Raw genomic sequence first — 25,553 nt, 5'->3', positions numbered from 1 at the left:
AAGAATTGCAATTCAGTGTGACAATTGGCAATGAGTCTTTCATTTCACTGTGGAGAAATTTTTTCTTTGCGAAACTGTTTTAATTTAGCAACACTGGAGGGATTTCAGACATGAACGGATCAAAGATTTAAGTTCAGACTTGGAATAGTCACTCCAAAACCTGAAGTTTTGTTATTTTTAGCCATTCAGAGGTGGACCATCACACTGTTACCACCATGTCTGCCTGCTTGAATGATGTTGTGTAGTTTTATGGCAGATGTAAGATAGTTTTTAGCAATTGTGAAACGAGCCTTTATGTTCTTTATGGTCAGCAGTGGCTTTCTCCTTCAACTCTCCCATGGTGCCATTGTTGCCCAGTGTCTTTCATATTTTTGAGCTATGACCTTTAACCTTTAGGGACAATTTACACCTGCAGTTCTTTTGTAACCTCTTTGATGAGTTGCTGATGCACTCTTAGAGAAATTTTGGAAGGGTGGACTTTCCTGTGAATGCTCCAAGTTTTCTCCATTTGTAAATAATGACCTCACTCAGCCTTAGAAATGCCTTTGTAACCCCTCCACCCTGGTGTCAATGACTTTGTTTCTTATCTGTTCTCTCAGATCTTCTTGAGTTTCTTTAGATCGTGTCATGATGTTCTTCTTTTTAAGATCTTTTAGACCTCTTCAGCTTCTCAGACAGGTTCTATTTAAGTGATTTCTTGATTCAACAGGTCTTCCTGCGTGTGGCTCGTACTCTAAAACTCAGTTATCCAAAAAATTTGGTTTACAACAACTAATTCATCTAGACTAAGGTCGAGGTAAGATTTAATAGCTTTTTGATCAATAAAATCAATATTTAAAAAATGAATTTTCCATTTACTCTTTTTATCTTTCTATAAAATTAGAATTAGTTTGAAGGGGGAAGGAAGGGAGTCAAGTACTTTTTCACAGCACTGTTGGTGGGTCCTGATAAATAAGAGAGAAAGGTGAAAACCTGCCGACAAAATAATAAGAAGGAATCTAATTCCAAAGGCAGCCTGCAGCCTGCTGTCATTTGTCAGTGACTACAAAAGACTGACCTCAAAAACAATGATGAAGGCCAGCCGGGCTGCCAGGACGTGCCAGAACTGCAGAGTGTAAGAGTAAGGCTCGGCAGAATCTGGAGGCTCCCTGTAGTCACGATACCTAAAAGGGGAGGGGGAAAAAGACAAAGGTCAAAGTTCATCCTACAGAAACATTGATGACTCATTTACTCATATTCGTGAGCAGGAAAATTGGGATGCTGGCAGCAACTGGCACGTTTCCAAAATGATGTTCTGTAACTTTAGTCCAATGTGGATCCCAGTAAGATCACTCAGTTAACAGAATCATGAATACAGTAGTGGATTATCTTATGGTTGATCCTGTGCTTTTAGCTGAAGCCTTTTTAAAATAAACAAACTTCTGTTTGCACACATTGTTTCTGTTTTCTACATACAGCTGCCTCAAAATAACAGCTTTTCACTTCTCACACCACCTGCAGTACTTCACGGCTTCTCCAAACAGCTCCGAGCCATTCGTCCTGGGGTGCGACCTCCTCTCAAAATCTGACACCCGGAAAACTGAGAGACTGGCGTTGACATAACCCATCATGCACCTGCGGCACATATGGGAAATGATTTTACCAACTGCAGCATTCAGCAACACAGAATTAAAGCAAAAACTGTAAAATCATCCCTCACCCCTCCCCTGCTCGGCCCTGACCAGCACAGGGACCATACTTGTAGGCGTAAACAAGGCGAGGGATGAAGTCCGAGGTAACGGCGATCACAAAGGCGTTGGTGATGACGGACAAGATGCCGATGCCCTCCAAAATGCCATACCAGATCCCTGCCAATAAAGAATGATTTCAAAGACACCCCACAAACAGGAAAGTGTTTCTGCAATAAAGGAACATACTGCATTTTACTCTTTACCTATGTCTTTGGCTTGTGATGGCAGAGGGCGTCGCCACTGTGTGACAAACTTGTAAGCGTCTAAACGGATCTCGATGATGTTGTTGATCAGTGCCAAGAGAGGGGCCAGAGGGAAAGCTGCCACGAAGATGGTGGTAAAGCCAAACTGTAAAACTGAAACAAACAGCGGAAGACTTCAGAGGCCTGCACTACAGCCGGCCACAGCAGATGGCTGCTGTTTGAGGTTTCTTCCTGTTAAAGGACAGGTTTTCCTTCCCACTGTTGCCAAGTGCTTGCACATACAGGGCTGTCTGATTGGTGGGGTTTTGTCTGTATTATTGTTGGGTCTTTACCTTACAATAAGAAGCACCTTGAGGCGACCGTTGTTGTGATTTATACTCAATTTAATTACAAGCAGGATTTCAGGTTGCCATGGTAAATCCAGATATTTATGCTGCACAGTAGCCTGCTTCCCTGAGCAAGCTACATTTATAAAATCTCTGTCTATTGACCACTCAAAGATCGAGCAGACCTCAGTGCACAGATATTAAAAAAGGGTCTATTTGTTTACTACTGGCTGTAAGTTTTTGGCTGTTTGACATCACCATGGCTGGATTGTAAAGAATAGGGATACATTTAAGGGATTTACAATCATATCTACTCATGCACAAATATGAAGGAATGATACTGTTGACCCTAACCTTTATTTATCGAGTTGAAAACCAGTGTTGTGAGAAGGTTTCGGCTGATTGTGGTTATTAGGTTTAATGAAGCCAGACTGTATAAAGGTATACAGTCTGGGGCAAGGGCAGGGATAGCTCAGTAGGAAGAGTGGTCGCCCCATGATCGGAAGGTCGGGGGTTCGAATCCACTGAACGGCTACCCTGAGGTACCCCTGAGCAAGGTACCGTCCCTACTCACTGCTCCCCGGGCGCCTGCTTAGTGGCTGCCCACTGCTTCACTGAGTGAATGGGTCAAATGCAGAGAAAAACCAGTAATTTCCCCACGGGGATCAATAAAGTATATATTATTATTATACAAGCTACCTTGAACTTGGTTTTTCTTACATGCCTGACGTCCAACATCTCCTTTAGATGTTCATCATGTTTTCAAACTGTTGTTTTTAGACTGGAATGCAAGAATTTAGAGTCATGTTACTGGCCGCTACATGAATGTAAGGCAGTAGTTTCTGTCCTGTTCAGCTCTTTATGACTTGAAGCAAGTGTATAGTGGATTTATTTGAGTGGTTTCAAATCTGGGAATGGGTGAACTTAAAAACTGTAGGATGAAAATCCAAAACAATGATCAAAAACATCAAATGCACCTTAAAGCTCCTTAAAGCACGTGGAAAGGCTTCTAGCTCTAATTCAATATAGTGCAGTGTCAGAATTACATAACATGGATTGAAGCTTCTGGGACACAAGATAAAAAAAATTATTTAGATAAATTCTGAAGATTAAACTGTAGAGTGCATTTTAGGATAACCTTAAAATACAAAACCGATATCAAAGGTTACCAGCAAAGCTTATTTCATTCATTTTGTGCTTGCATCCAACATACTCATCTCCAGGTATTCATCAAACAGTCCGTAGGCATTCATTGGCTGCAGGTTAAAATCCCTCTCCCACTGTGGGAAGCCGGCTTTTGCATTTTGGCCGTGTTCTCTCCTCAGCCTCCGCCGCGTCCACCAGTTCTGCATCAGTCTGAAGAAATAAAAACAACTGGGCATGATCTTCTTGTGTAACTACAGTAAGTCCAGGTGCTCCGGAACACGAGAGACTGCTGTTTTCAAGTGAATTTAAAAGCTCTCCAGATCTGTAAACACAGTAAATGTAACCATATGGTAACTGGAGCTGCACACAAACACACTTGAGTAACATGGGAATGCCATTAGCTAGGTACATGACCATAAGTAAGTACTGGCCAAATGCTTGATTTAAAAATAAATAAATGAATTAATTTATAAAAAGCGTAAAAGAGAAAAACACTTTATCAGGGAAAGATCGAAGTGTGGGCAAAAAAACTAAAACAAAAAAAACAAACAACAAAAAACAAAATGGGAGTGAGACCAGTTTTGCAGTAGATGATGAATCACAAGGTTAGAAAAGCAGGATTCATTGCCAGGGGATCATGAATGTTTACCATGGCAATAGATTCAGATACATTCAGCACCTTTTCAGTCTGACACTGTCACGGTTCTGGGTCATTTTGACCCAGCTTTTTCTGTTTCTGTTTTGGTGTTTTTCTAAACTATGATTTGTTCGGGTTTTTGAGTTGTGCTGGTTTGATTTTGTATTAAGGGTTATTCTTGGTTTTGTTCTCTTTACATTATTTGGTGTTCTGGCCTTCAGCTTAAGTCACTGTCTTCTCTGTTTTATGTGTTATATTCTTTCTGTCTACCTCTCAGTGTCAAGTTTGCGTTTTTGTGAATGGTTTCTGGTTTCCTGTTTTACTTTGAAAGTTCATGTCTCATGTCAGTGTGTTCAGTTTTACTTCTCCCCTGTCTCGTTAGCCTAATTTCTCCCAGCTGTGTCTCCCTCCTGTTGCCCATTCCCTGATTACTCCCCTGTGTATATAAGCCCTGTGTTTTCCTGTGCTCTCTGTTGTGTTGTACCTGGTGTTGCTAACTTAGCGACTTTGTCGCTATATTTAGCGAGTTTTAAGACCCCCCTTAGCGACTTTTTTCCTAAAAAGCGACTAGTGACAAATCTGGCGACTTTTTCTGGTGTTATTGGAGACTTATTTATGACGACTTTTTGACATGAAAACGCGTATCGCCCTTACTCTCAACAAGCAGCGGGTGCTGCCGTGGGCACCTCGCCCGTGCCAAAGCCCCCAGCTGCTATCAGGGCAGGAGATGTTCACACCTATGCATCCAAACTGCAAATGAATCATGCATGAGCGAAGCCTCTGCTCCCGCACTGACTGTAACGCAGTCAGTTCTTTTTTTACTCTTATGCTGTTTTGTGGATCACAAGGTTTAAAACTACTTATAAACACACATAAACACACACACACACACACACACACACACACACACACACACACACAAAGTAACTCCACCAGAGTGCCTATTTCGGGTCACTTTTGCCGGTCCAAAGCCGGATAAAGGAGCAAGGTTGGAATTGTGACATGAACAAAAACAAAAATTGCTAAAAGAAATTTTATTTGTAGTTCTAAATAAATTCTAAATGCATTTAGGACGTTTTTTACTCACTTTATGTCTCTTCCACGATGTTATTTCTCTTCCACGAGTTTTATTTTATGAGATAGTTTTGCCAACAATAAAGCTGCGATTTTGAGTTCCAGTCCCGTTTTGAGAGTCCTGCATTTTTGGTCCTTTTTCTTGCCTGCCTGCCTGCCACACAGCCAACCATGACAGACACTGCCGTTTCTTGACCAACATAGACTGTATATAAAAGATGAATGTATCCACTGTGACGTACCCAGCTGTGAACAACAGTTCTGAAATTGAATGTTTGACAGTTTTGCCATAACTGTGTTTTTTTTGTTTGTTTGTTTGTTTTTCTTCAAATTTTCAGATTACTAAGAGTTAGAGAGTCATCAGCTAATGCTAGCACTGGCTAGCAAAATGCATTTGGAATTCAGCATTAAATAAAATGGGATAGAATTATATATTATTGTATGTTACTCCATATGCATACACGTAAGAGGTCACCATAGTAACTAGCGCCATATATTTTAAATTTTACACCAGATGCTGCTTTTTGTCTAAACACATAACAGGTTTATATTATTTTAAGGTTACAGTGGCAAACGGAACTCACGGGTAGCCGAGCTCCATAAAGTTGTTCCACGTCTGTTTTAGCACCATGATGATTCCCATCTGCATACAGAGGTCAATGAGACAGCCACTAGGATGGCACTGAGGAGACAAGAAAGAGATAGCATGAAATCAAACTTTAGTTTTTGCCAACATGGTGTTTTAAAGTGTAAACAAAACAGTTTCATTTTCAAGAAGGAATCCAGGATAGCTAGAACTAATCACTGATACAGGCATGAGTCTTCCAGGTTTTGTAAGCATCACTTGCTGGAAAACACCCACTGCAGCAATGCAAATGCAGTTTATTTCGGAAAAGCTATAGTCACAACCTGTAATTATTTTTCATACACTTATGATTATGATTTATGCCTGCAACCTTTAGCAGCTTTTTAAATGTGCAGTCAAGGCAGTAATGTCTTTCAGGACAGTAATGGTTCTGCATGGGAATAAAAGGCTGACTGAGGCTACACTTGTACTGTACATGTCACATTATAGAGACTTTTTCCATTCCGCTGCTGAGGGAAAACAATTGGGAAAACATTAGCTCAGCACCTAAAAGCGTTGGCTCAGGCCTTTTGTCCCCTTAGACCACTCCACTGTATTATTTCCCTGCATGTTCCCAGAAGTACCACTTACTAATGATGGGGGTTAAATGCCTGGTGGTTAGCCATACAGTAATAGCTTAATGCCCAATTTAGAAACATGTCAATCCATAATGCCTTGCGATTATTCCCCACTGGGAAAAGGAAAGTCATTACTCACTTCTTCCAGTTTCCAGCGATTTATGAGACGCAGATACGCACCAGGTCGGCCTGTGAATCTGTCAACCAAGGGTCGAAAAAAACAACAGGAGTAAGGAGAGTAAAAAGGCACACAATTAGAGCTACATGTTTAGCATCACTATAAGCTACATTAAGCCCACTTGACTTTAATATCACAGTAAAATATACAGCCACCTTGCTAAACAAGGCAACTAGCCAGTGTAAGAATAAGCTAATAGGAACTCAGCTACGTATATTTGTGTGAAACTGGTTACATGATTCAACTATTACTGCTTGTGTCCTGTATTTGTGAATTGCCTGTGACTTACTGACCTTCCCAAGAAGAAGGCGATGTAGAAAGTTGAACTGTTAAGATTGACAAACTGAAAAAGGAACATCTTGAAAGTAAAGCTGTTCTCCCACTCGGACTCTGTCCTTGGTTGCTCTGTGGTTAAACAGAAAGAAGGAGTTCATTTTAGGAATATTGTAACATTATGCGTACAAAAAGAAATGCAGAGTAGTGGGCAGCATTTAGGCCTTGAGATTATTATAAGATTATCTTATTTTAAGTTGTGTGTCACCAGCTTACCTAAGTTGGTAAGAAGCAGAGCAACTTTTTCATAAAGCTGTAAAAAAGGTGAAATTAAATGTATTTGTCAGGACTTTACATTTAAATTCGATTACAGTAAATTTATTGTCTAAAAATTGTGTTAAAAGCATTAGAAAAAAACAAAATAATGCCCAATCTTCTATGTATCTGTGTAACTATTCATACAATGCATGTATTAGCCGTTACATTTAGAACACTATTTAATGTATTAACTATTTCGTCATTGCTCTACTTCTGCACAGTGCAGTCGACAAACAGCAGAAACTTACCACGTTAAGGAGCATGATGATGCAAAAGTTGATGCAGACTGCCGTGCCTGTGGTCGCCACCTGAGAGTTGTTCCTGATGAGAGCCCAGCCGAAGGCAGCGAAGGTACTGACAGTGATAACTCGGTAAATGACGATGCCGAACACGGCAGCAATCACCACCAATATCTGTGACGTGACAGTGACAAGAAAAAGAGAACATTTCAACTGTAAATACTTATGTATGTATATATGATAACTGAATACTTTAGTCTATAAACTGAGAGGTCTAGTATTAGATGGAACAATGGAAATTGTAATTGCAGACAAAAAGCAGTTGGCACATTTAGTAACACATCTTTTACTTAATGCTCACTTGCTCCAGAAACTCACTGTCAGAGTGAATTGTTAAATGTTTGTCATTTTTATGCTTACCATCCATTTCTATATTGTTTAACTGTGGGATGAAAGGAATTTCACAGTCCCCCTCCCCAGATTCTCGAGGTTCTGGGTGAGGGGCTATAGTGTTTTATTGCAGATGCATCCTATCTGGAAGATCTGCGTCTTTTGATGTAAGCTTCCTGCCCAGCAGGAGGTCTAACACACACACACACACACACACACACACACACACACACACACACACACACACACACACACACACACATATATACATTTACATACAGTGCCTTGTCTTTGTAACCAAGGGGGGTTATGAGGGGAGGTACTATTGTTGTGTGTGAACTGTCTCTCAATAAAAGGCAGCGAGAGGAGGCCGGATTTGGGGTCATTTCGTAATGAGCTAAGATACCAACGAGGCCTCCCTTGCGCAAGTAATCGATCGAACGCTGTTGCCTTGTTTTTCTTTTATGGGAATAAGTCCTGGATACAGCGGGGTCTGAGTTTAGACCCAACATTTATTTGGTCCTCCGAGCCGGAGCCTAACACATCGCATTCACCGAGGAGAGGGAGAGGACGCCACCGCAGTCTGCTAGCAACCATCGTCTGGGACGATTGACGAAAGCCCTAGTACTTTGCTTTGTTCTAGGCCGGACAGTTTGCGCCTGATGGATGGCGATTGACGGGATACAGAGACTCTTCCCATGAATGGAAACAACACGAACAGTGAGTACAGAAGGCCTTAGAGAGCGGCTACGTGCCCGTGCGTTAAAGCAGGTACGTGAGTGCGCAAGCTGTGCGTGTAGACGCAAGCTGCCTGGTTTCTCCGCCAGTGTTTTTGTTTTTTGTTTTTAATCTTTTTGATTTATTTAAGGAGGGTTAAGTCGGTTACTCCACCGAAGGAGGTTTAAAGAGGTTTCTCCACCGAATAGAAGGAGGGTAAGGACGGTTTCTCCACCGAAAGGAGGATAGAGCTCTATAAAGATAAAAAAAAAAAAGGTTCTCCGCAGTTAAGGGTGTTGAGTGTATGGTTTCTCCACCAATGGTAAGGAGGTAAAGAGCTCGCCGCGGTTAGGGAGGTTATAGGCCTAAAAGGAGTGTGAATGAGCGTATATGTGTGTGAGTGCCAGTAAGTGAACGCAGCAGCACAGAAGGAAACCTAAGCGCTGTTAATGGAATTCTGTGACCTGTTGTGTACACGTAGCCTGGGTTTTGGTGTAAGTCGCGTTGCCTGCTGCAAACTTAAAAGAAGTCTGCCTTGAAAGAGGATGAAATACACTGCAAAGTTTTTATTGGGCAGCACGTGGTGTGTGGATCGTTGATGAATGAAGTGAAATTGTGCTCTAAGCAGAAGCGAGTGTGAGTGTGTCTGACGTCACGGTGTGTGTGAAAAGGTATCCAGCTGGGGCAGACGTGATTCTGCTGGTCACCTGCCCAGCGGACAAAGAAATACAATAGTTGTGCGGTGAATGATAGCACGAAGAGTGTTTGGTGTTTCTCAGCCTGAAACAGCTGTAATGCTACTTTCTGTTTTGGAGAGAAGGACAGTTTAAAACAGAGACAGAGAGAGAGATGTGTGTGTTGTCTTAAGCAGTGATGAGATTAATGAAAATGTGATGAGAGGAACACAAAAACATACAGAAAATGCATCAACCATACTAACCCTACATGCATACACAATAAATGATACTCATGAAGACCAGACAGCATCTTAAGCATGAGATTCTGTTTGTCATCTTGTCCAAGTCACTAGTAAGATGAAAGTGATACATAGACTAGTGGACTGAATATTATAGTAGGACAGATGACTGCATCATAGAGGAGAAAACAGAATGCTGATGAGGGGTCTTGAATGAGTGAGCTGATTGTGAGTTTCTGGTGTGTGAAGAAGTTTTACCATGGCACACATTTGGTTACATGAGATGAACCTTATTATGTGACGAGACAACAGGGTTATGCTGTATGTTGTGTGTGGCTGATTGGATGAATGTTTGAGATTGATCTAGCTGTTGATTTGTCTTTTGTTATTAAGTTGAGCCTGCCAAATGGGTTGTTACAATTTATCCCCCTGGCATGAAAAACACGTGTCATGACTTAACAAGGCCTTTCTTTCATTTGCTTTCCTTTATTTTCTTTCCTTTCTTTTTATTTTGTTACTTTCATGGTGCACTGAAAGTTTCGGTTGATGATCTCTGTTTGAGCAGAGATGCACGATTAGAACAGAAGTAGGGATGCACCGATACCGATACTGGTATCGGGTATCGGGGCCGATACTGTAAAATGTGTGCGTACTCTTACTCGTAAAAGTTAACCGATACCATGAACCGATACTAATGTAGCCCGGATGGGAATTTGGGAGTGGATACTCATAATTCCCATGGACTTAAACGCCACAGTAACATAAGGTGTTCACAGATGATGTTATGTGATGTAACTCTACCCTGAATGTAATTTGCCCTGTAATATGTCACAAGGTAAATACAGGTAATTAGAGCAATCAAACTGTTATGTTAATCATAAAAGTATTATTTTATGGTATGTAACTCTGAAGGGAGTTAAAATATTTTTCAGAGTTCTCATTTTCTGGAGGCCCGTGAAGGTAGCATAAAATGGGACCTGTGTATCTGTTGCAATGGAGGAGGAGAAGAGAACGGCATGGAGAGATGCACGAGGTTAGCTGAACCAAAGTGAGAGACTCGGCTAGTTTTACTGAGGTTAACTAGCACAAAAGAGTGTGTGACTAGAAAGCTGACCGTGTGAGAGCTTCACAACAGAGTGTGGGTGAAGTGACTTTTTGTTTCAATGGTCGTACCACCGTGCTGTGTTTCCAGCTACGATCGCCGAGGCTAAAGGCTAGCCCGGACTGCTTGGCTTCGCCACGGAGGCAGCCGCTATGGACTGTCGGAGAGCTGGACAGTGACTCGCTAACGCGCTGTAGCAGAGACAGCATCGGGTCCGCAGGGAGTGGATTTAGTGTGGGATTGGTGAACGGCGATCTACCGAGCAACGGAACTGTAAGTCAGACTTTTGTGCTCTTACTGGGGAGAAGAGGATTTTTCTCCATCTTCCGGCGTGAGCAGCAAACAGGCCTGCAACAAGTGTGAATGTGAGTGTGTGTGGGGCCCATGTGTGAATATTGTATGTTTAGTGGATTTATATAACGTGTTTTGGAGTGTATATTAGTGAGTCACTTACCAAAAGGTGATAACATAAGTTGGGTTGTTTAATATAATTTTAAAGGGAATTATTTCATTTATACAGTGTATTTCATTTGGTTAAGGAATTGGAATATCATTTGAGTTTAAAAAAAGGGATGTGTTGTACAGTATTTGTCTCTGCCCTTACGTTCAGTAAACGTTTCGTTTGTGTTAAAGAGTTGTCTGGGGTCGTTTCTTTACTACTGGTTAAGTTTAACTTGTGTGTGGTAGAAGTATCGGTTTTTGTACTCTGTATCGGCAAGTACTCAGATCCAAGTATCGGTATCGGATCGGTTTGAAAAAATTGGTATCGTTGCATCCCTAAACAGAAGCGCTATACGACTCGTCGTCGAGAAAACTGTTGCAAAGTGAGTTTCTCCAAAAATTAAAATGGGCTCAGGAGAAAGCCACTTATTTGGGACAATCAGAAAACAAGTCCCTGCCAAAAAGGATTCAGCGAGGTAATCCAGTCTAAATTATTTTTCCTTTTTTGAATTGACGTCATTGCTGGCAGTAGAAACTTATTACGTCACGAGAGCTTCTACTGTCAGCAAATAAAAATGGGGAAAAACTGACTGACAAAAGCTGACAAGACTGACTGACTTAACACCATTGTGTGAAGTTAACCCCCACCTGACAAAGGCGTGGATGCATCTCTGTGTGTGTCTCTGTTGCAGGAACAGAAGGAGACCGCAGGAGGAAACTTGGGTCACATGACTATGTGAACTCAGCAGATTTAACCTTTTAGTTAAAATTTTCTCTGTCTGTGAATTTACCATGGGTGTGTTATTAACCACTTTGTGTTGCTCACAGAGATTACTGTGAGAAAGAGTCTATACAAATGCGCAGCGCTAACATTTACATTCCTTTTTACAGCAGATGGTTAATCATGTGATTCGATCATGTGATTTATAGCAGGACACAACTTAATGTGTTTTTTCTACCACAGGATTACTGAGATTTTGTGTGAAGAAAACTGTGGTTACAGGCTGTGTGTTGGTGATTAAATTACACTGTGTTGTGGAGAAAATATGAATGTTACAGGGGAGAAGTGAATACAGTGTGACACTGTGTTTGAAACCAGTGTTACTTCTTTTTACAGCATCTCTGGAATCTGGATGGCCGACGCCTGACCACCAGGATGAACCGTGTGTTTGGCTAATGTTTGTTTTTCTTCAAGAGTGCTTGTAAAGGATTCAGCACAGACAGACAAGTGACAATTGAACAAATGTGCAGTGGTTACAGAATAGTTGAATGTGGGGCTCATTAGCTGGCCACTATTGAGCTCACAGTGATAAAATGAGTGGAGTGACATTGCTTAAGGAAAGTCACCGATTAAATTGTGGAATAAATTGGGATGATTCATGATTTGGGACAAATTATGATAATAATAGTGATTTAATGACTGGAGAAAACCTGCACATGATATTTGTCTTTTATGCTGAATACCTTATTACTCTTATGATCTATAGTCGGTTGAAAATGTGAAGTTTGATTTAACAGATTTGTCTTCCAGGATACAGGCTCCAGGTGGAGCTGAGAGTTAGACAAGCTAAACATTTAATTGCTGACTGATGTTTTTACACAGGGTTACAGGTTGGAGTGAAGCTGCTCCAAGGGACAAACCCTGGAGATTGTTTTAGGGAGACTGTGCAACATTCTTGTACATGTTTCATTGGGGAGTTGACACATGGCGGAAGCCATGTGGGGAGAGGAGTGTCATTTTAATTTGCAGATGTCGTGAGATGCCATGACGAGAGAAGTGACTGAGAGGATCGTCCACAAGATGGAAGCTGAGGCCAGGAGAGAGGCTTCAGAAGGATCGGAGATCACCTTCAGTACAGAGAGCTGTGCTACTGGGCTTCCAGGAGATCGTCATGAGGAGACTCTGCACAGAAAAGTCTTAAATAAGATGAAAGAGTTTCGATGTTGACGTTGAGGAAGACAACTAAGGTGTACGACGTGCTCTGCCTTTAAAATCTTCAGCAACGTTGAACCATGAGAACTTGAGGGAGCGTGCCAGGCTCCAAAAAGTGACGGCGCAGAGGAGGTCCAGCGATGGACTTGTGGTTCTGTGAACAGCACAAATGCCAGGTGACTGTGAAATAACTGACAGCACTTTTTCCACAAGTGAAGCCAGTAACTTACTATCCTAACAGATTAGCTCTAGTTGCTTGTGCTTTACCTCCATGCGTGAGATCAGTATGTGCAGCAGCTTACGCTGTACAATGTTTCAGGAAATAGTTTATTTCACCTTTTTGACACTGTTAGTTCCACACGAGGTAGATGTCTACTACTGCAGACTAAAATTACATTTCTGTCACCTACAAGACACTTGTCTTTAATGTTACTGTTACTCTCATAACCATACATAACCATAAAGTGATGCACAATTCTGAATCCATCAAACCTTGTGCCAACGACAGAAGAGGGCATTTCTTATGAGTGTAGACAACACGTAGAGAGGAGTGTAAGCCGAGGGTTGACTTAATAGATGTGCCACTTGGTGAGGGAAAGGTTTGGTTTGTTGATGGTTGAGTTTTACAACAGTAGAGGGACAGACTAAAACAGGTTTTACTGTAGTAGATAATGAGAAAGTTATCTGTGCAGGACAACTAGCATGTTTCATATTTGCTTGAGTAGCAGGGATAGTAGCTTTAACGGAAGCGTGTAATGCTGCAGAGAAATAAGATGTGATAATATACACTGATGGCAGTATGCATTTGCTACATTACATTTCTTTATGATGCAGTGGGCAAGACGAGGTGTGACAGCCTCTACAAGGAAACCTGTAAAACACGCCAAACTCTTGCAAAATCTGCTGGAGGCAGTGTTATTACCCAGTAGAATTGCCGTTTGTAAATGTGCAGCACACATGTGAGGGAAAGATCCAGTTGCATTAGGGAATGCTTTTGCAGATAAGATCGCGAAAGAGGCAACTTTAGAAGAACATGGTGTTAACATTTTAGCAATGCAACACCAACAGACATTGGCTATTATGCGGAATGCACTGGTAGACATGCAGGGCCACTCATCTACTGCAGGGAAACAGTTGTGATTTACAGTAGGAGTGAGCTTGCAGGATGGTGTTTGTTATCTGTGTGATAAACCAATACTGCCTTAGAATTTGTATCGGGCTGCTGCTATTTTGCGCCATGGGCTTTGCCATGTCGCAACAGGAGGGAGATAATGAGTAGTTTATACTTTAACATTAAATACCCTTAAAAAAACTTTTTGCAGGTCATGTATGATATGTTGCAAGCACAATTCTCAGGGTAATTTGAGACCTAAGAGAGGGAAATTCCCCAGATCCAGTCACCCATTACAAATCATTCACATGGACTATAGAGCTGTCCAGCTGTAATAACTATAAGTACTGTTTAGTGATAGTGTGTCCTTTTTCAAAGTGGGTAGAAATCGTCCCAACTAGGGAAGCAGATGCCATTTCGGTTGCCAAAGCAATATGTAAGAATATCATTTGGAACATGGGATTCCCGAGACCATTTATAGTGATAATGGTCCACATTTTGTAAATGAAGTGATTAGATTAATGGCACAACATCTAGGGATAACACTAAAACATCATTGTTTATATCACCCACAAAGTGCAGGGTTGGTAGAGAGAACCAATGGAACAGTAAAGCTAAGACTTAGGAAGTCAATGGAAGAGACACGCATGACATGGTTAGACTGTATAGAATTAGTTAGGAGGTATACGAATGTACATGAGGATTACTCCAACAGAGAATTGTCTGACTCTTTGAGATTATATATGTTAGAGCATTTGGAGTTCTAGTCTTCTGTAGTGATGATAGAAGAGCAGAAGAGAGAGCATATTAGCAGATTAGATGCTTAAAATGTTTAAAAATAAAGAAGTCTTGAGAACAAATGATCTGCCAGATGATTCTGTTCTCCGCAGAAGCAGAGTCTGAAGTCTGGAGATTGGATGTTGACAAGGCCATGGAGAGGAAGTGCTGGTCCAGTCCACGGTGGGAAGGTCCATATCGGATGCTGCTGACGACGACCACAGCAGTGAAGATTGCTGAAAGGATTACTTGGATACATTAAGCACACTGCAAGAAGGTGACACACATTCAGGCCAGCTCGGGGTAAGTGGCAGGAAGACCGGGTACAAAGAGGGGGGAAAGCCTCCAGGGCCCCTCGTCTCAATCCGGTGAAGAAACCAACTGAGCCACAGGTACTCATCAGAATGGCTGGGAATGTGCTGTGCGCCTTCTTGTGCCTGTGGACCCAGAGTGGGATGACAGGAGCGCACTGGGACAGAGCAAATCACACCCAGTACCCGCATGGGGTTTTCAGCAACTACTGGTGGCAGTTTATGAACACAACTGCTCACATAAAGAACGAGACCAATGGTTATGCTTGTGATGCCACTGGTTACACATTCTTCTGGACTGTGGCCATATAGCATCACTGAGAGCGAGACAGTTGTTTGGTTGCTGTGGCAACACATCCAGGAGTAAACGTACTTGGAACACTGCCAACTTTTCAACTTCTGAACCTGAATGGACGGTTGATTCACCAGTAGCTGGGACGGTGAACTGCTCTGGTACGACAGACCTGCTAGTCCGACTCCAAGAATCTGACTTGCTGCAGGACATTGAACAGCTAAATGAACTGGAAGCAGGCCAGTTGCCTATGTGTATGAAGGGCAATGGATTAGTCCAAGTTGGAGATTTACCATGGAATTTGTGCAACGTCACCTATTCTTTGTGTCCCCTGCAAGAAGGATGCAAACAGAGAAGCCTTTTGTCTACATTTACATCATGAACACTTCTGTAAGCTGGTTGAGGTTTTGAGCCAAGAAGATCAAAACAGCTTGATCCAATTTCCTTTACAAAGCTTTTCCTGTGGTGACAACAGGACAGGAGAAGAGTTGTAAATGCGGATAATTCACCAGTTGACTCTAACCCCCACAGGATGCCTACAGTGAGAAGATTTGGGGGTTGATAGGAGTCATAAAGAAGGGTGTTGACCAGGCTACAGCTTTGAAGTTAGCTGAGAGCCACAAGGAAAAAAATAAATAAATAAATAAAGTCAACTGATATGTGTGAATGCCTATGTCTGTATACAGTTGGATTGTAGTGACATATGATTTTTGAGTATGTTGATTATTCTTGTTTGACTGTGACATTGAGTTGTTTATTTGCAGGAATACATAATGAATCGCACGACAGGAGTAGATGCACCACAAGGCTGGAGAGCTTGGTGAATGTCTGGTCCTTGGTGGCATCTTCTTTTGAAAATATTAACTCGTGTTTTTGGACTGTTGACACTGATTTGCTTACGTATAGGATGCGTTTTACCGTGTATAAGATCAATGCGAACTAAGATGATTTCTAATACATTTGTTAATTATGTACTTTTACAACAATATGAATTGACTGAAATGAATGACATGACAGAAGTCTGTGTATGAATGACGCCTGCACTGGAAATGTTAAGCAAGAGGTGCATGGCTGAGAATATACTACATAGGAATAATTTAGAGCATAAAAATCACAAAACAGGAGGGAAAATGTCAGAGTGAATTGTTAAATGTTTGTCATTTTTATGCTTACCATCCATTTCTATATTGTTTAACTGTGGGATGAAAGGAATTTCACAGTCCCCCTCCCCAGATTCTCGAGGTTCTGGGTGAGGGGCTATAGTGTTTTATTGCAGATGCATCCTATCTGGAAGATCTGCGTCTTTTGATGTAAGCTTCCTGCCCAGCAGGAGGTCTAACACACACACACACACACACACACACACACACACACACACACACACACACACACACACACACACACACACACACACACATATATATATATATATACATTTACATACAGTGCCTTGTCTTTGTAACCAAGGGGGTTATGAGGGGGGTACTATTGTTGTGTGAACTGTCTCTCAATAAAAGGCAGCGAGAGGAGGCGGATTTGGGGTCATTTCGTAATGAGCTAAGATACCAACGAGGCCTCCCTTGCGCAAGTAATCGATCGAACGCTGTTGCCTTGTTTTTCTTTCATGGGAATAAGTCCTGGATACAGCGGGGTCTGAGTTTAGACCCAACACTCACCATAAAGAATATTCCAGATGTGGAAACGATGAGGCGACTGTATTTATCAGAGAAGGCCTGGTAAGGCTCAGGTTTTCCAGATATAGGGTTCATCCTCTCCTTCTTTGAGTATTTGGCCTCAAACTGCGGGCGTATTTCTTCCTGAAAGATAACAGACTACACATATGAGCATAAACTGTAGTAAGAAAGAACACGTTTAGCTACTAGTTAGCAGCCATTTCTGCTGAGAAGTTTTTCACATGATTGGATAGTTGAGGGTGCAAGTCACAGGCAGTTCACAGATAAAGTAACTATAGCATTGAGGTACGTATTAACACAATCTTTACAGAAGTGGAAAGCGTAAGGTCACTCCTTGTGATGCAACAGCTCAGACTTGGACTTCAGTTAGCGGGATAAATGGCATGACATGTCAATGCAATTAGAAAAAGACTGAACAACTATAACTTTTTTGAAAGGGATACCACAGAGAAAGCTGCTTCTCTCAAAAAAGAACATGGATAGGATTGTGTGAAAAACAAACCCAGGGTATCAGCACAAATATTTAATACAAACTGTAAAGCACAGATATGGGTATCATGGGATGTACCACCAACAGCTAGAGGGAGTCTCTGATGTTAAGAAATCCTACCAGTGGCTAGAAAAGGCCACAGAGGTTCTGATCATGGCAGCACAAGAACCGGCCTTAAGCACCAGATCTATTTGGGCAAGAGTCTACCACAGCCAACAGGACTCAAACTGCAGGCTGTGTCCAAAGGTGCCTGACACATGGTATCAGGATATAATATCCAAGCTGGGACAGTGTAGAGGCACAACCAAGTGGCTGCAAACCACCCTTATGTCCTCGAGCTTTGACCAAAAGCCTGTCTTCTCATGTTACGTACAAAGCAGATTGAAATTCTGAATCACATTTACATCAAAAGAAGAGCAGCTTTTCAAAGACCGCATTCACTATCTATTATGTGATTGACAGATGATGGTTGGAGGTTGATACACAAGACAGGAGAGAACATAAAAACCCACAGAAATTACATTATGACAGCTGTGTGGGTCTTTAGTTTGTTTGAGCTTTCATTGTAGAGCTGCAGATTTTCAGTGACTCATAAAATGAACTGAGACAGACTTGACGTAGGCTCTCAGTACAACATCTCCACCTTTTTAAGTATATGCTTTGAGTTTGACATGGACTGAAAAGGGTGTGAGTAGGCCAACATTTCTCCAGGGAAGAAGTGCTTGTTCAAGAAAAAAAGAAATAACTAGAAATAGAATTGACTATCTTTTCCCTCCTAATTTCTTTTCATACTATTTATTTATGTTAAAGGGAGCAGATAAGCTACAGCTACAGGTACTTTACCTCCTCTTCTTCCCAGTCAATGAGGTCCCAGTCATATGCGAGGACAGCTCTGCGTCTCTTCCAGAACTCCAGGAAGACCGTTGCTGGAAGACATGAACGAAAAAGTTTGCATTGTGTCACTCCTAAACAGTCCCCAGGATGGGATTACATGGCTCCTACCAAGCACTAATCAACTTTCTATTAAATTTCTTCTGTTAGATGCTTCTTCTGTCATTATGTCTACAATATTGATGATCCCGTCAAGTTTTTGGAGATAACATGCTTCAAATTTAGACGTACAAGACTTAATAATGAAGAAATGGTCACAATCTTTAAATATTGGCCTGATATTAATCAACAAGTCAGATACTTGTACTAAAAAGCAAAGTGCATTGGTCAGAAAGCTAAGTCGAGCTTAAAGTAAGAGTTTTCTGTTAAACACGTGTTTACAAAGCAAGTTCAATACCGAGGGCATTTTTCCTGTATCTGGATTCACTAACCCTAAACCTGATGATCAGAAAAACCTTAGACCCTCCTACCATCCGTGCTTAGAAGACCAACGGACCTTTCAGGATTGGCAATGTTATTTTCCAGAGAACTGGTGGTGATTTCATATCTGCACATATTATTCCAATAATATGCTCCATATGTGTTATTGTCTGGACCCCAGTTTCTTGTATGCATACACATACTTGGCCAGTAAAGCGCCACTTTCAAGACACAGACATGGCTCGATAACCCATGAGTGTAGTACACCCCTCAGATTCATCTTGTAGTTTTGGACTGCAACAACTTCGCTTGCTTAAAGCATGCTAGCAAGAATTGTGTCAGGTTTCTGACCCAGCGTTTTCAGTTTATTCTGTGTTTTTGAGTTTCTTATGGAAGGTTTGTGATTATAAGTTCTTGTGTTAGTCTTTTTTAGGATCTAGTGGAGTTTTAGTTTAGTCATTACTATCATCTGCCTCCTTGGTTTTTGTGTCTTGTTTCTTGTCTAGTCTGTCATGTCATTGTCAAGCTTGTGTTGTCATGTCTCTCCATGTTTAAAAAACCATGGAATATTGAACAAAAAAAATCTGCGAAACAACAAGGCTGCGAAGGGTGAAGCCTGTTATAGCGAGGGACCACTGTATATATGTAATTTGACCAACTGTTTATATAAAATAGGCACAAAAGATGGAACATTTCAGCTTTTACTTGTTTAAATTTTAAAACATCACTAAATAAAAATAACTTGCATCACTCTCTGGGTGAGAGAATAGTGTTTTGGCACTTATTTTCTACACCACAGATCTTTATATTGTGCACTATTAAGTTAATCCTAACTGCAGAGTGGTAAATAGTGAGAGGTTGATATGATGCCCGTGTTATCCAACTGTGTTGAAGATGTCACGTGTCAAAGTGCTTTCTGATTCCAGTGTTTACAATGCACGACAACTCAGAAACAGTGCTGAGCCATGGAAGTTAGATCCTGCCGAACAAAGTCCTCCGGATAGCTTACTTATTGCAGACGCTGCTCAGATCAGAGGCCTTCATCCTCAGTGTTTCAAACAAGCTCTTCATTTATTTTCTCTGTCATGCCCACATGCTGTCTGAAGCTGCATTAGAGAAAGGTATTTTCAGAGCGAACACTCAGCTGTATGAGGAAACAGCAGGGGAGAGAACTTCTGAGGAACCTTAATGAGGGGATTTCAGTGGATTCTGTGCTGCAGTCGAACCCAAAAATTAATTCGGACAAGCGGCGAGAAGCAGTGGATGTAAGGTCGGTAAATTACTGCACTTTCTTTTAGACTTTTCTTTAAATAAAAATAGAAAACTGGGAATGTTTTTGCCATATTTGCAGACTTCAAACAGTGCTCTGACATGCCAGTGCAGCTGTGAAAACAGCTTTAGTATTCTACACTGGTTGCTAAACTTGGCAGATGTTTCTATATGTGTAGTCCAATGTCTAATAAATGCAACTATGTGTATTCAGGAATTATCAATTATTATACAGGAATAAAAAAACTGTTATGTGGAGTTTAACTTTGTACTATTTAGAGTTCAGTTGGGCGCTTATTTGTTAATTACGTAAGAGCTGGTTAACTTTGTTAGTTGATAAGATAAGGAACTAGGATTGCAGATTTCATTGTAGAGTAAAAATGTTATAGCTCCCTATCAAGATCCCAGTGCCCTGTGCAACACTATATTATTAACAGTTTAAGTTTCAGTAAGTTGTTTACAGAGGTTGTCTGCAGAACTCTATTAAACTTAAACTCTTTAGTAGCAAGGAATGCCCTCTATCTATCTATCCATCCATACTAAGTGGGTGACTGTTATTATATACTCTACTGAAAAGTGAATTATTTAAAGTGCAGCAGTTTTTTCGAGGCTGCACAATCAAAGCTGCCTCTTTCTTCCCGCAGCACAGATTAAATATGCAAATTAAAGCACCCAAAAGATAATCAGCAGTGATCTCCAAAAGTTGATTCTGTTCATCTGGACTTAGCGTTTTCAGTGGGAGAAACGTTTCGTCACTCATCCAAGTGACTTCTTCAGTCTCAGCTGACTGCAGGTTTCCCCAATCTTATAAACAGTACATTTGCATAATGACTGAAACTAGCCCACATCACAGCAGTGATGTTTAGCACCTTGCTGTCAAGAATGTCTCTGCCTGAACTGTACTATATAATCTTCAGCAACACTTTAACATTTTAAAGTAAGACTTTAAACCTCATTTTTAACTGCTGTGTTGGACCATCACATTATTACTTCTCAGTTCAGCAGCATTAGAAAGTGCACCTAAGATCATCCTCAGAATCTTAAACAGATAAAAACATGCCACATGCAAATGTAATTTGAGGTGTTTACTGTCATCAGGCATTTTGTTTTCCCAGAGAGGAGCTTTTGATTTACAGGCATATTTTGTAGACAGCACAGCCCCACCAGGGGTGGGCGGCTCAGTCTAAATATCCATAGTATTGATACCAATGTTGGTATTGTTATCGTCTCGATACTAGCGAGACAGGATCAATGGTTTAGTTTGATTTTCTCCTCTAGGTTCACTACTTTGCTCAAACATTAATGAAAATGTCTGAATACAACGATCCTTTTGTGTTGACACTCAAGTCAAGTCGTTACATTCCAGGTCACCAAAAGACCCAGTTTTAAAACATGTAAAAACTGTGAAAGCTGCGTTTGGTTTTATTAAGTAACACAACAAAACACACTAATAGTAGAATTAAAATTTAAAGACATTTAGGTGTATTCCGATGAAGTATATTGATAATAGATACTTATAACAAATTGCTCTCCCCTAAATAAGCTGCTGTTATCCCAAAAAGTTCATTCAGTTTATCTGAACGTAGCGTTTTCAGAGGGGGAAACGTTTGATGTGTCAGGAATATCGGAACAGTTGAGACAAATTTTCTCGGTGCTGCGCTGCGACAAAAATTGGTCAACCGCAAGGATCGGGTCTCCCGACACAAACAATGTAATGTAGTGTACGCTGTTAAGTGCCAAGAGAATTGCTGTGATTTATACGTGGGGGAAACCAAACAATGGCTACGTTGTTTTCTCTCTCTGCTTTGGCCTCCCGTCCACACTGAGACGGCATTTTCACTCAAGGAAAACGCAGCGTTTTGAAAACGGTCTTGAAAACGCATACATTTGAAAACGGTGCTTTCGCGTCGCAGTATGGACAGCGAAAACGGAGACTTTCGAAAACGATGACGCATTTTAGTCATGTGATGCAGTCATGTGAGCAATTAAACTAAGATAGCGGAGGGCATTGTACAGCAGTTGTTTTGTTTGCGCTCAATTTTGACAGCCCTATTAAAGATTAATATCAGTCTGTACATGCACCAGATAGCTTTTCTTCAAATTCTTTAATTCTCACTCGGTTTTGCAACTTTGTACTTTTGTGTTACTCGTAGCAACAACTCCACCTCATTGTTAGTCCATTTAAAAAACTCTGTGCTTTTCCTCGACATTTTGCCGCATCGTTTCAAAGAGCCGAAAAGTAAATAAGCGGCAGACAGAAATGAGGCAGGTCGAATCGTCTTGCGTTTCACCCATGCGCAGTACTGGAACGTAAGCGTTTTCGGCTGTTTCAATGTGGACAACTCTGTGAAAACGACTGAAAACAATAGTGTGGACGCGGAGCGTTTTCAGAGGAAAACGTAGTTTTCAAATTTATCCGGGCTAAGTGGATGGCACAACACGGAAGAGCAAACTCATCAAGCCAGGACTCTACAATCTACTCACACCTACAGGCCAGTGGACCAGTGGACACTCTTTCAATCCTGGACAGGGAGGACTGCTGGTTTGATGCGGGGGAGTCAAGGAGGCCATTTACATGAAAAGGGTATCTAGGAGGGGCCTAAGGGTACATCTGTCGCCATCTTACTTTCCTGTGATTGCAGTCATTCCCCAACTCTCTGTGAATGGTACTCATGGCCACTGATCAATGGTCTTTGATCAGTGGTCTTTGATCAGTGGTTGTTGATCAATGGTCATGACAATTTGCACATTAATGATCAAGGAACCGACCTCACAGCCCATTGTTCATTCAGTGGTGCTAGTTTCAGTCATTGTGCAAATGTACTGTTTATAAGGTTCTGCTGAGATTGAAGAAGTCACTTGGATGAGTGATGAAATGTTTCTCTAACTGAAAACGCTAAACGTCTGTGATAATGGTCCTGTATTTACGTGATAATGGATCAGTACCAAATGTCAGACACGACATCATCAGCACTATAAAAATCAGGAAATGGTTGGTCGATAGACAACAAGTTTGTTTCTACATAAAGGTGAGCATAAAAAAACCACAATTGAAATCTTCAACATATTGCTAATAAGTCACTCTCACCCTGGTAATATACCAGGAAGGATGTGGCACTGAAGTTGTAGTTTACTTTGCATAAGAACTCCATGTGCTCAGTTTATTTTTTAACATTATGCAGAGTAGACAATAGCCATATATACAAATGACATATATGAAAACAGGAAGAAGAAACGGGACCTCATGTGGCACTCTTTCTGTCTATAGATCAACTGGGATATCCATACTAAGAAAATCAAAGGAATCCTTTTTGATCACATCATGGCTTCCCAAGCAAGTTGTAGATTGCATTCTAATGAATTTGAAAAGTTGAAAAGCCAGCGATTAGTTGAAAGGACATGGCAGCTTGCTGTAACGCTGGTCTGAGCTTTTACAAGCTGTAGAGTATTTGTTTGTTTCTGGCAAATTGAACTGAATGGATTCTGAGCTTTCCTTTATTTAGCTATACACAGCTCACAAACACAAGTATCTCATCCACTGGAGCTTTTAATTTAACCTCTTTTCAATGAAAAGCTGAAAATGAAATTCCAAGCCCAGCTGATCAAACTCCAAATGCCTGTCCTTTTGCCTTCACAGCAAACCTCCTGGAGCAATAAGATCTGCCTGATGGGGCTCCTCCAGAACCAGAACCAGTCTCTGGTCTTGTCTCAACCAGAGGTCATCCACTTGGAGTCCACAGCACAACAATCAGCTGGTACTATAATATTTCCAATACACAGGGATTCTGATTCTGTACCTGAAATCCTTTAAAATCCTTAAATTTAGAAAAACTGTCTTGATTTTAAGTCAGGTTCAATTTATGATCCAACTGCAACTCACCACAACACCACCGTGTTAAAAAAAGGGATTTACACTGATCAGTATATTGGTTGAATATAGAAATTATGATTGCAATGAGAGGTCAAATGCACTGCAGCTTAAGAAAACAAATAGAAAAAAGAGATTTTGTTTGTACTGTTTTATTCAACCGTGCATTTGTACTCTTAGGCCACCATAGAAAACTAACAAAGTATCAATAATGATTTAGTGCCTCTTTGAACACTAAATGTAGGCATTATCTTTTAATTTATCCAATAATTAGTTCATGTTGAATGAAGCTACACCTCATTTTTCTGTACATTGTATTTATGAAAGTAATCAATGGTAATTCATAGTAATTATAAAGAAACAAAGGTCCAAATTTTATTCCTGTTCTGTCAGTCTGATTTATTAAACCTTTTTGTACCTCTTTCTTCCGTTTTACCCTCAACAGTAAACAACATTGTCATCGTGCTGTGTGTGTTGATCTTCATCCTCCAGCTGTGTTTAGCTCTGTTCTTCATGCTGAGATGTTGTAGGTATGACAACAGAATACGAGAGGCTCTCAAACAGCCGACCGCTGTTAAAAAAATCCTTGGTGAGCATCTGTTGCTACTCTACTTTTTTGTTCTTCTTTTACATAGAAATTCGAATTAAACACAATTCAACAACATTTCTGATTATATATGGGAAGATCAATGTGCAGGAACACAAGTAAAAGAGTGTGGTTATTTTTAGACATCGAAATTTTTTGATATGTATCATTTTGAATTTAATCTTTTAGAAATTTGACTTTTGGGTAATTTTTCTCTTTTGTATGCATTTTTTCTGCTCCACCTTTCTGTGACTAAGGCATTTATAAAGAGTCCAGGGATCAACTTTATGATGCTGCTGGTTCTTCATCACCTGCCATGTCAGCAGTGGAGGAAAGTTATGAGGAGCCCACAGCTTCTTTGCGTGCACCGCACATATACTGGGACCTTGTTCAGTAGTCACGTGTCTAACAGTTCAACCAGGCTCTAAACAGTGTTAATGAAACTGTAAATGTCCGTTTAATCTATTAAATATGTAAAGTATGGAAATGTTTTGTTTTTAGAGTATTAAAGGAATACAAGCAACTGATGTTACTGTGTAATGTGAAAATCTTTGATATTGGAACAAAGATTCATTTTTGCTTCACCTCAGCTCTGTGTTGAGATGTTTTAGTGTCTTCAGCTATTGGCTGCTGATTCACTCATTTTCAGTCCAGTCCTTATACCTGATGATTTTTAGGGGAATTATCTTTTTTGTTCATTTCTGTATATTGTTTTTCAGTTAATTTGATCATGTAAACAATATACAGAGAGTCATTTAGGGAAAAATAAAAAACAAATAAAGCAGAAATAATCTCCAGTATCTGTCCACCTAATTTGATCCTCTTTACATATCAAACAGGAGTGGGAACAAGTGCACGTTTATTTAATACTGAGGCTGAATGGAGCAAAAGACAGCCAACCTGAATATAGTTCAAGAAGCCTAATTTTCATGTTCCCTGCAAAATACAAATAAATGAGGGGTGGCTCAAGACTTTTGCACAGTAATCTCTATCTTTTAGAAAACATCAGAAGAGGTTA

At 40.7% G+C, this 25,553-nt stretch overlaps 1 protein-coding gene and 1 long non-coding RNA gene across 2 annotated transcripts in view; one reads left to right on the top strand and one right to left on the bottom strand.

Moving 5' to 3' along the window:
- The window catches only part of LOC116313818 (anoctamin-4-like), a 55,604-nt gene that overhangs the window by 13,933 nt on the left and 16,118 nt on the right, over positions 1-25,553 (bottom strand). Inside the window, exons 14-25 of the mRNA XM_039601265.1 lie at positions 18,345-18,427; positions 16,994-17,134; positions 7,337-7,501; positions 7,047-7,083; positions 6,791-6,902; positions 6,459-6,516; positions 5,701-5,798; positions 3,473-3,615; positions 1,934-2,086; positions 1,700-1,847; positions 1,495-1,614; positions 1,058-1,163 (exon numbers count right to left, since the gene is read on the bottom strand). Coding sequence (XP_039457199.1) covers positions 1,058-1,163; positions 1,495-1,614; positions 1,700-1,847; positions 1,934-2,086; positions 3,473-3,615; positions 5,701-5,798; positions 6,459-6,516; positions 6,791-6,902; positions 7,047-7,083; positions 7,337-7,501; positions 16,994-17,134; positions 18,345-18,427 — 1,364 coding nt within the window. The remainder of the gene's footprint in view (positions 1-1,057; positions 1,164-1,494; positions 1,615-1,699; positions 1,848-1,933; positions 2,087-3,472; positions 3,616-5,700; positions 5,799-6,458; positions 6,517-6,790; positions 6,903-7,046; positions 7,084-7,336; positions 7,502-16,993; positions 17,135-18,344; positions 18,428-25,553) is intronic.
- LOC120433977 lies at positions 19,766-25,063 on the top strand. Its single transcript, XR_005608878.1, has 4 exons — positions 19,766-20,082; positions 23,719-23,836; positions 24,395-24,538; positions 24,793-25,063. It is a non-coding gene; the product is annotated as an uncharacterized LOC120433977 (long non-coding RNA).

Source organism: Oreochromis aureus, linkage group 17 (genome assembly GCF_013358895.1).
Source record: "Oreochromis aureus strain Israel breed Guangdong linkage group 17, ZZ_aureus, whole genome shotgun sequence".
Taxonomy (NCBI): Eukaryota; Metazoa; Chordata; class Actinopteri; order Cichliformes; family Cichlidae; genus Oreochromis; species Oreochromis aureus.
Note: the sequence above shows the minus strand (reverse complement) of the source record. Positions and strands in the feature narration are given on the sequence as shown.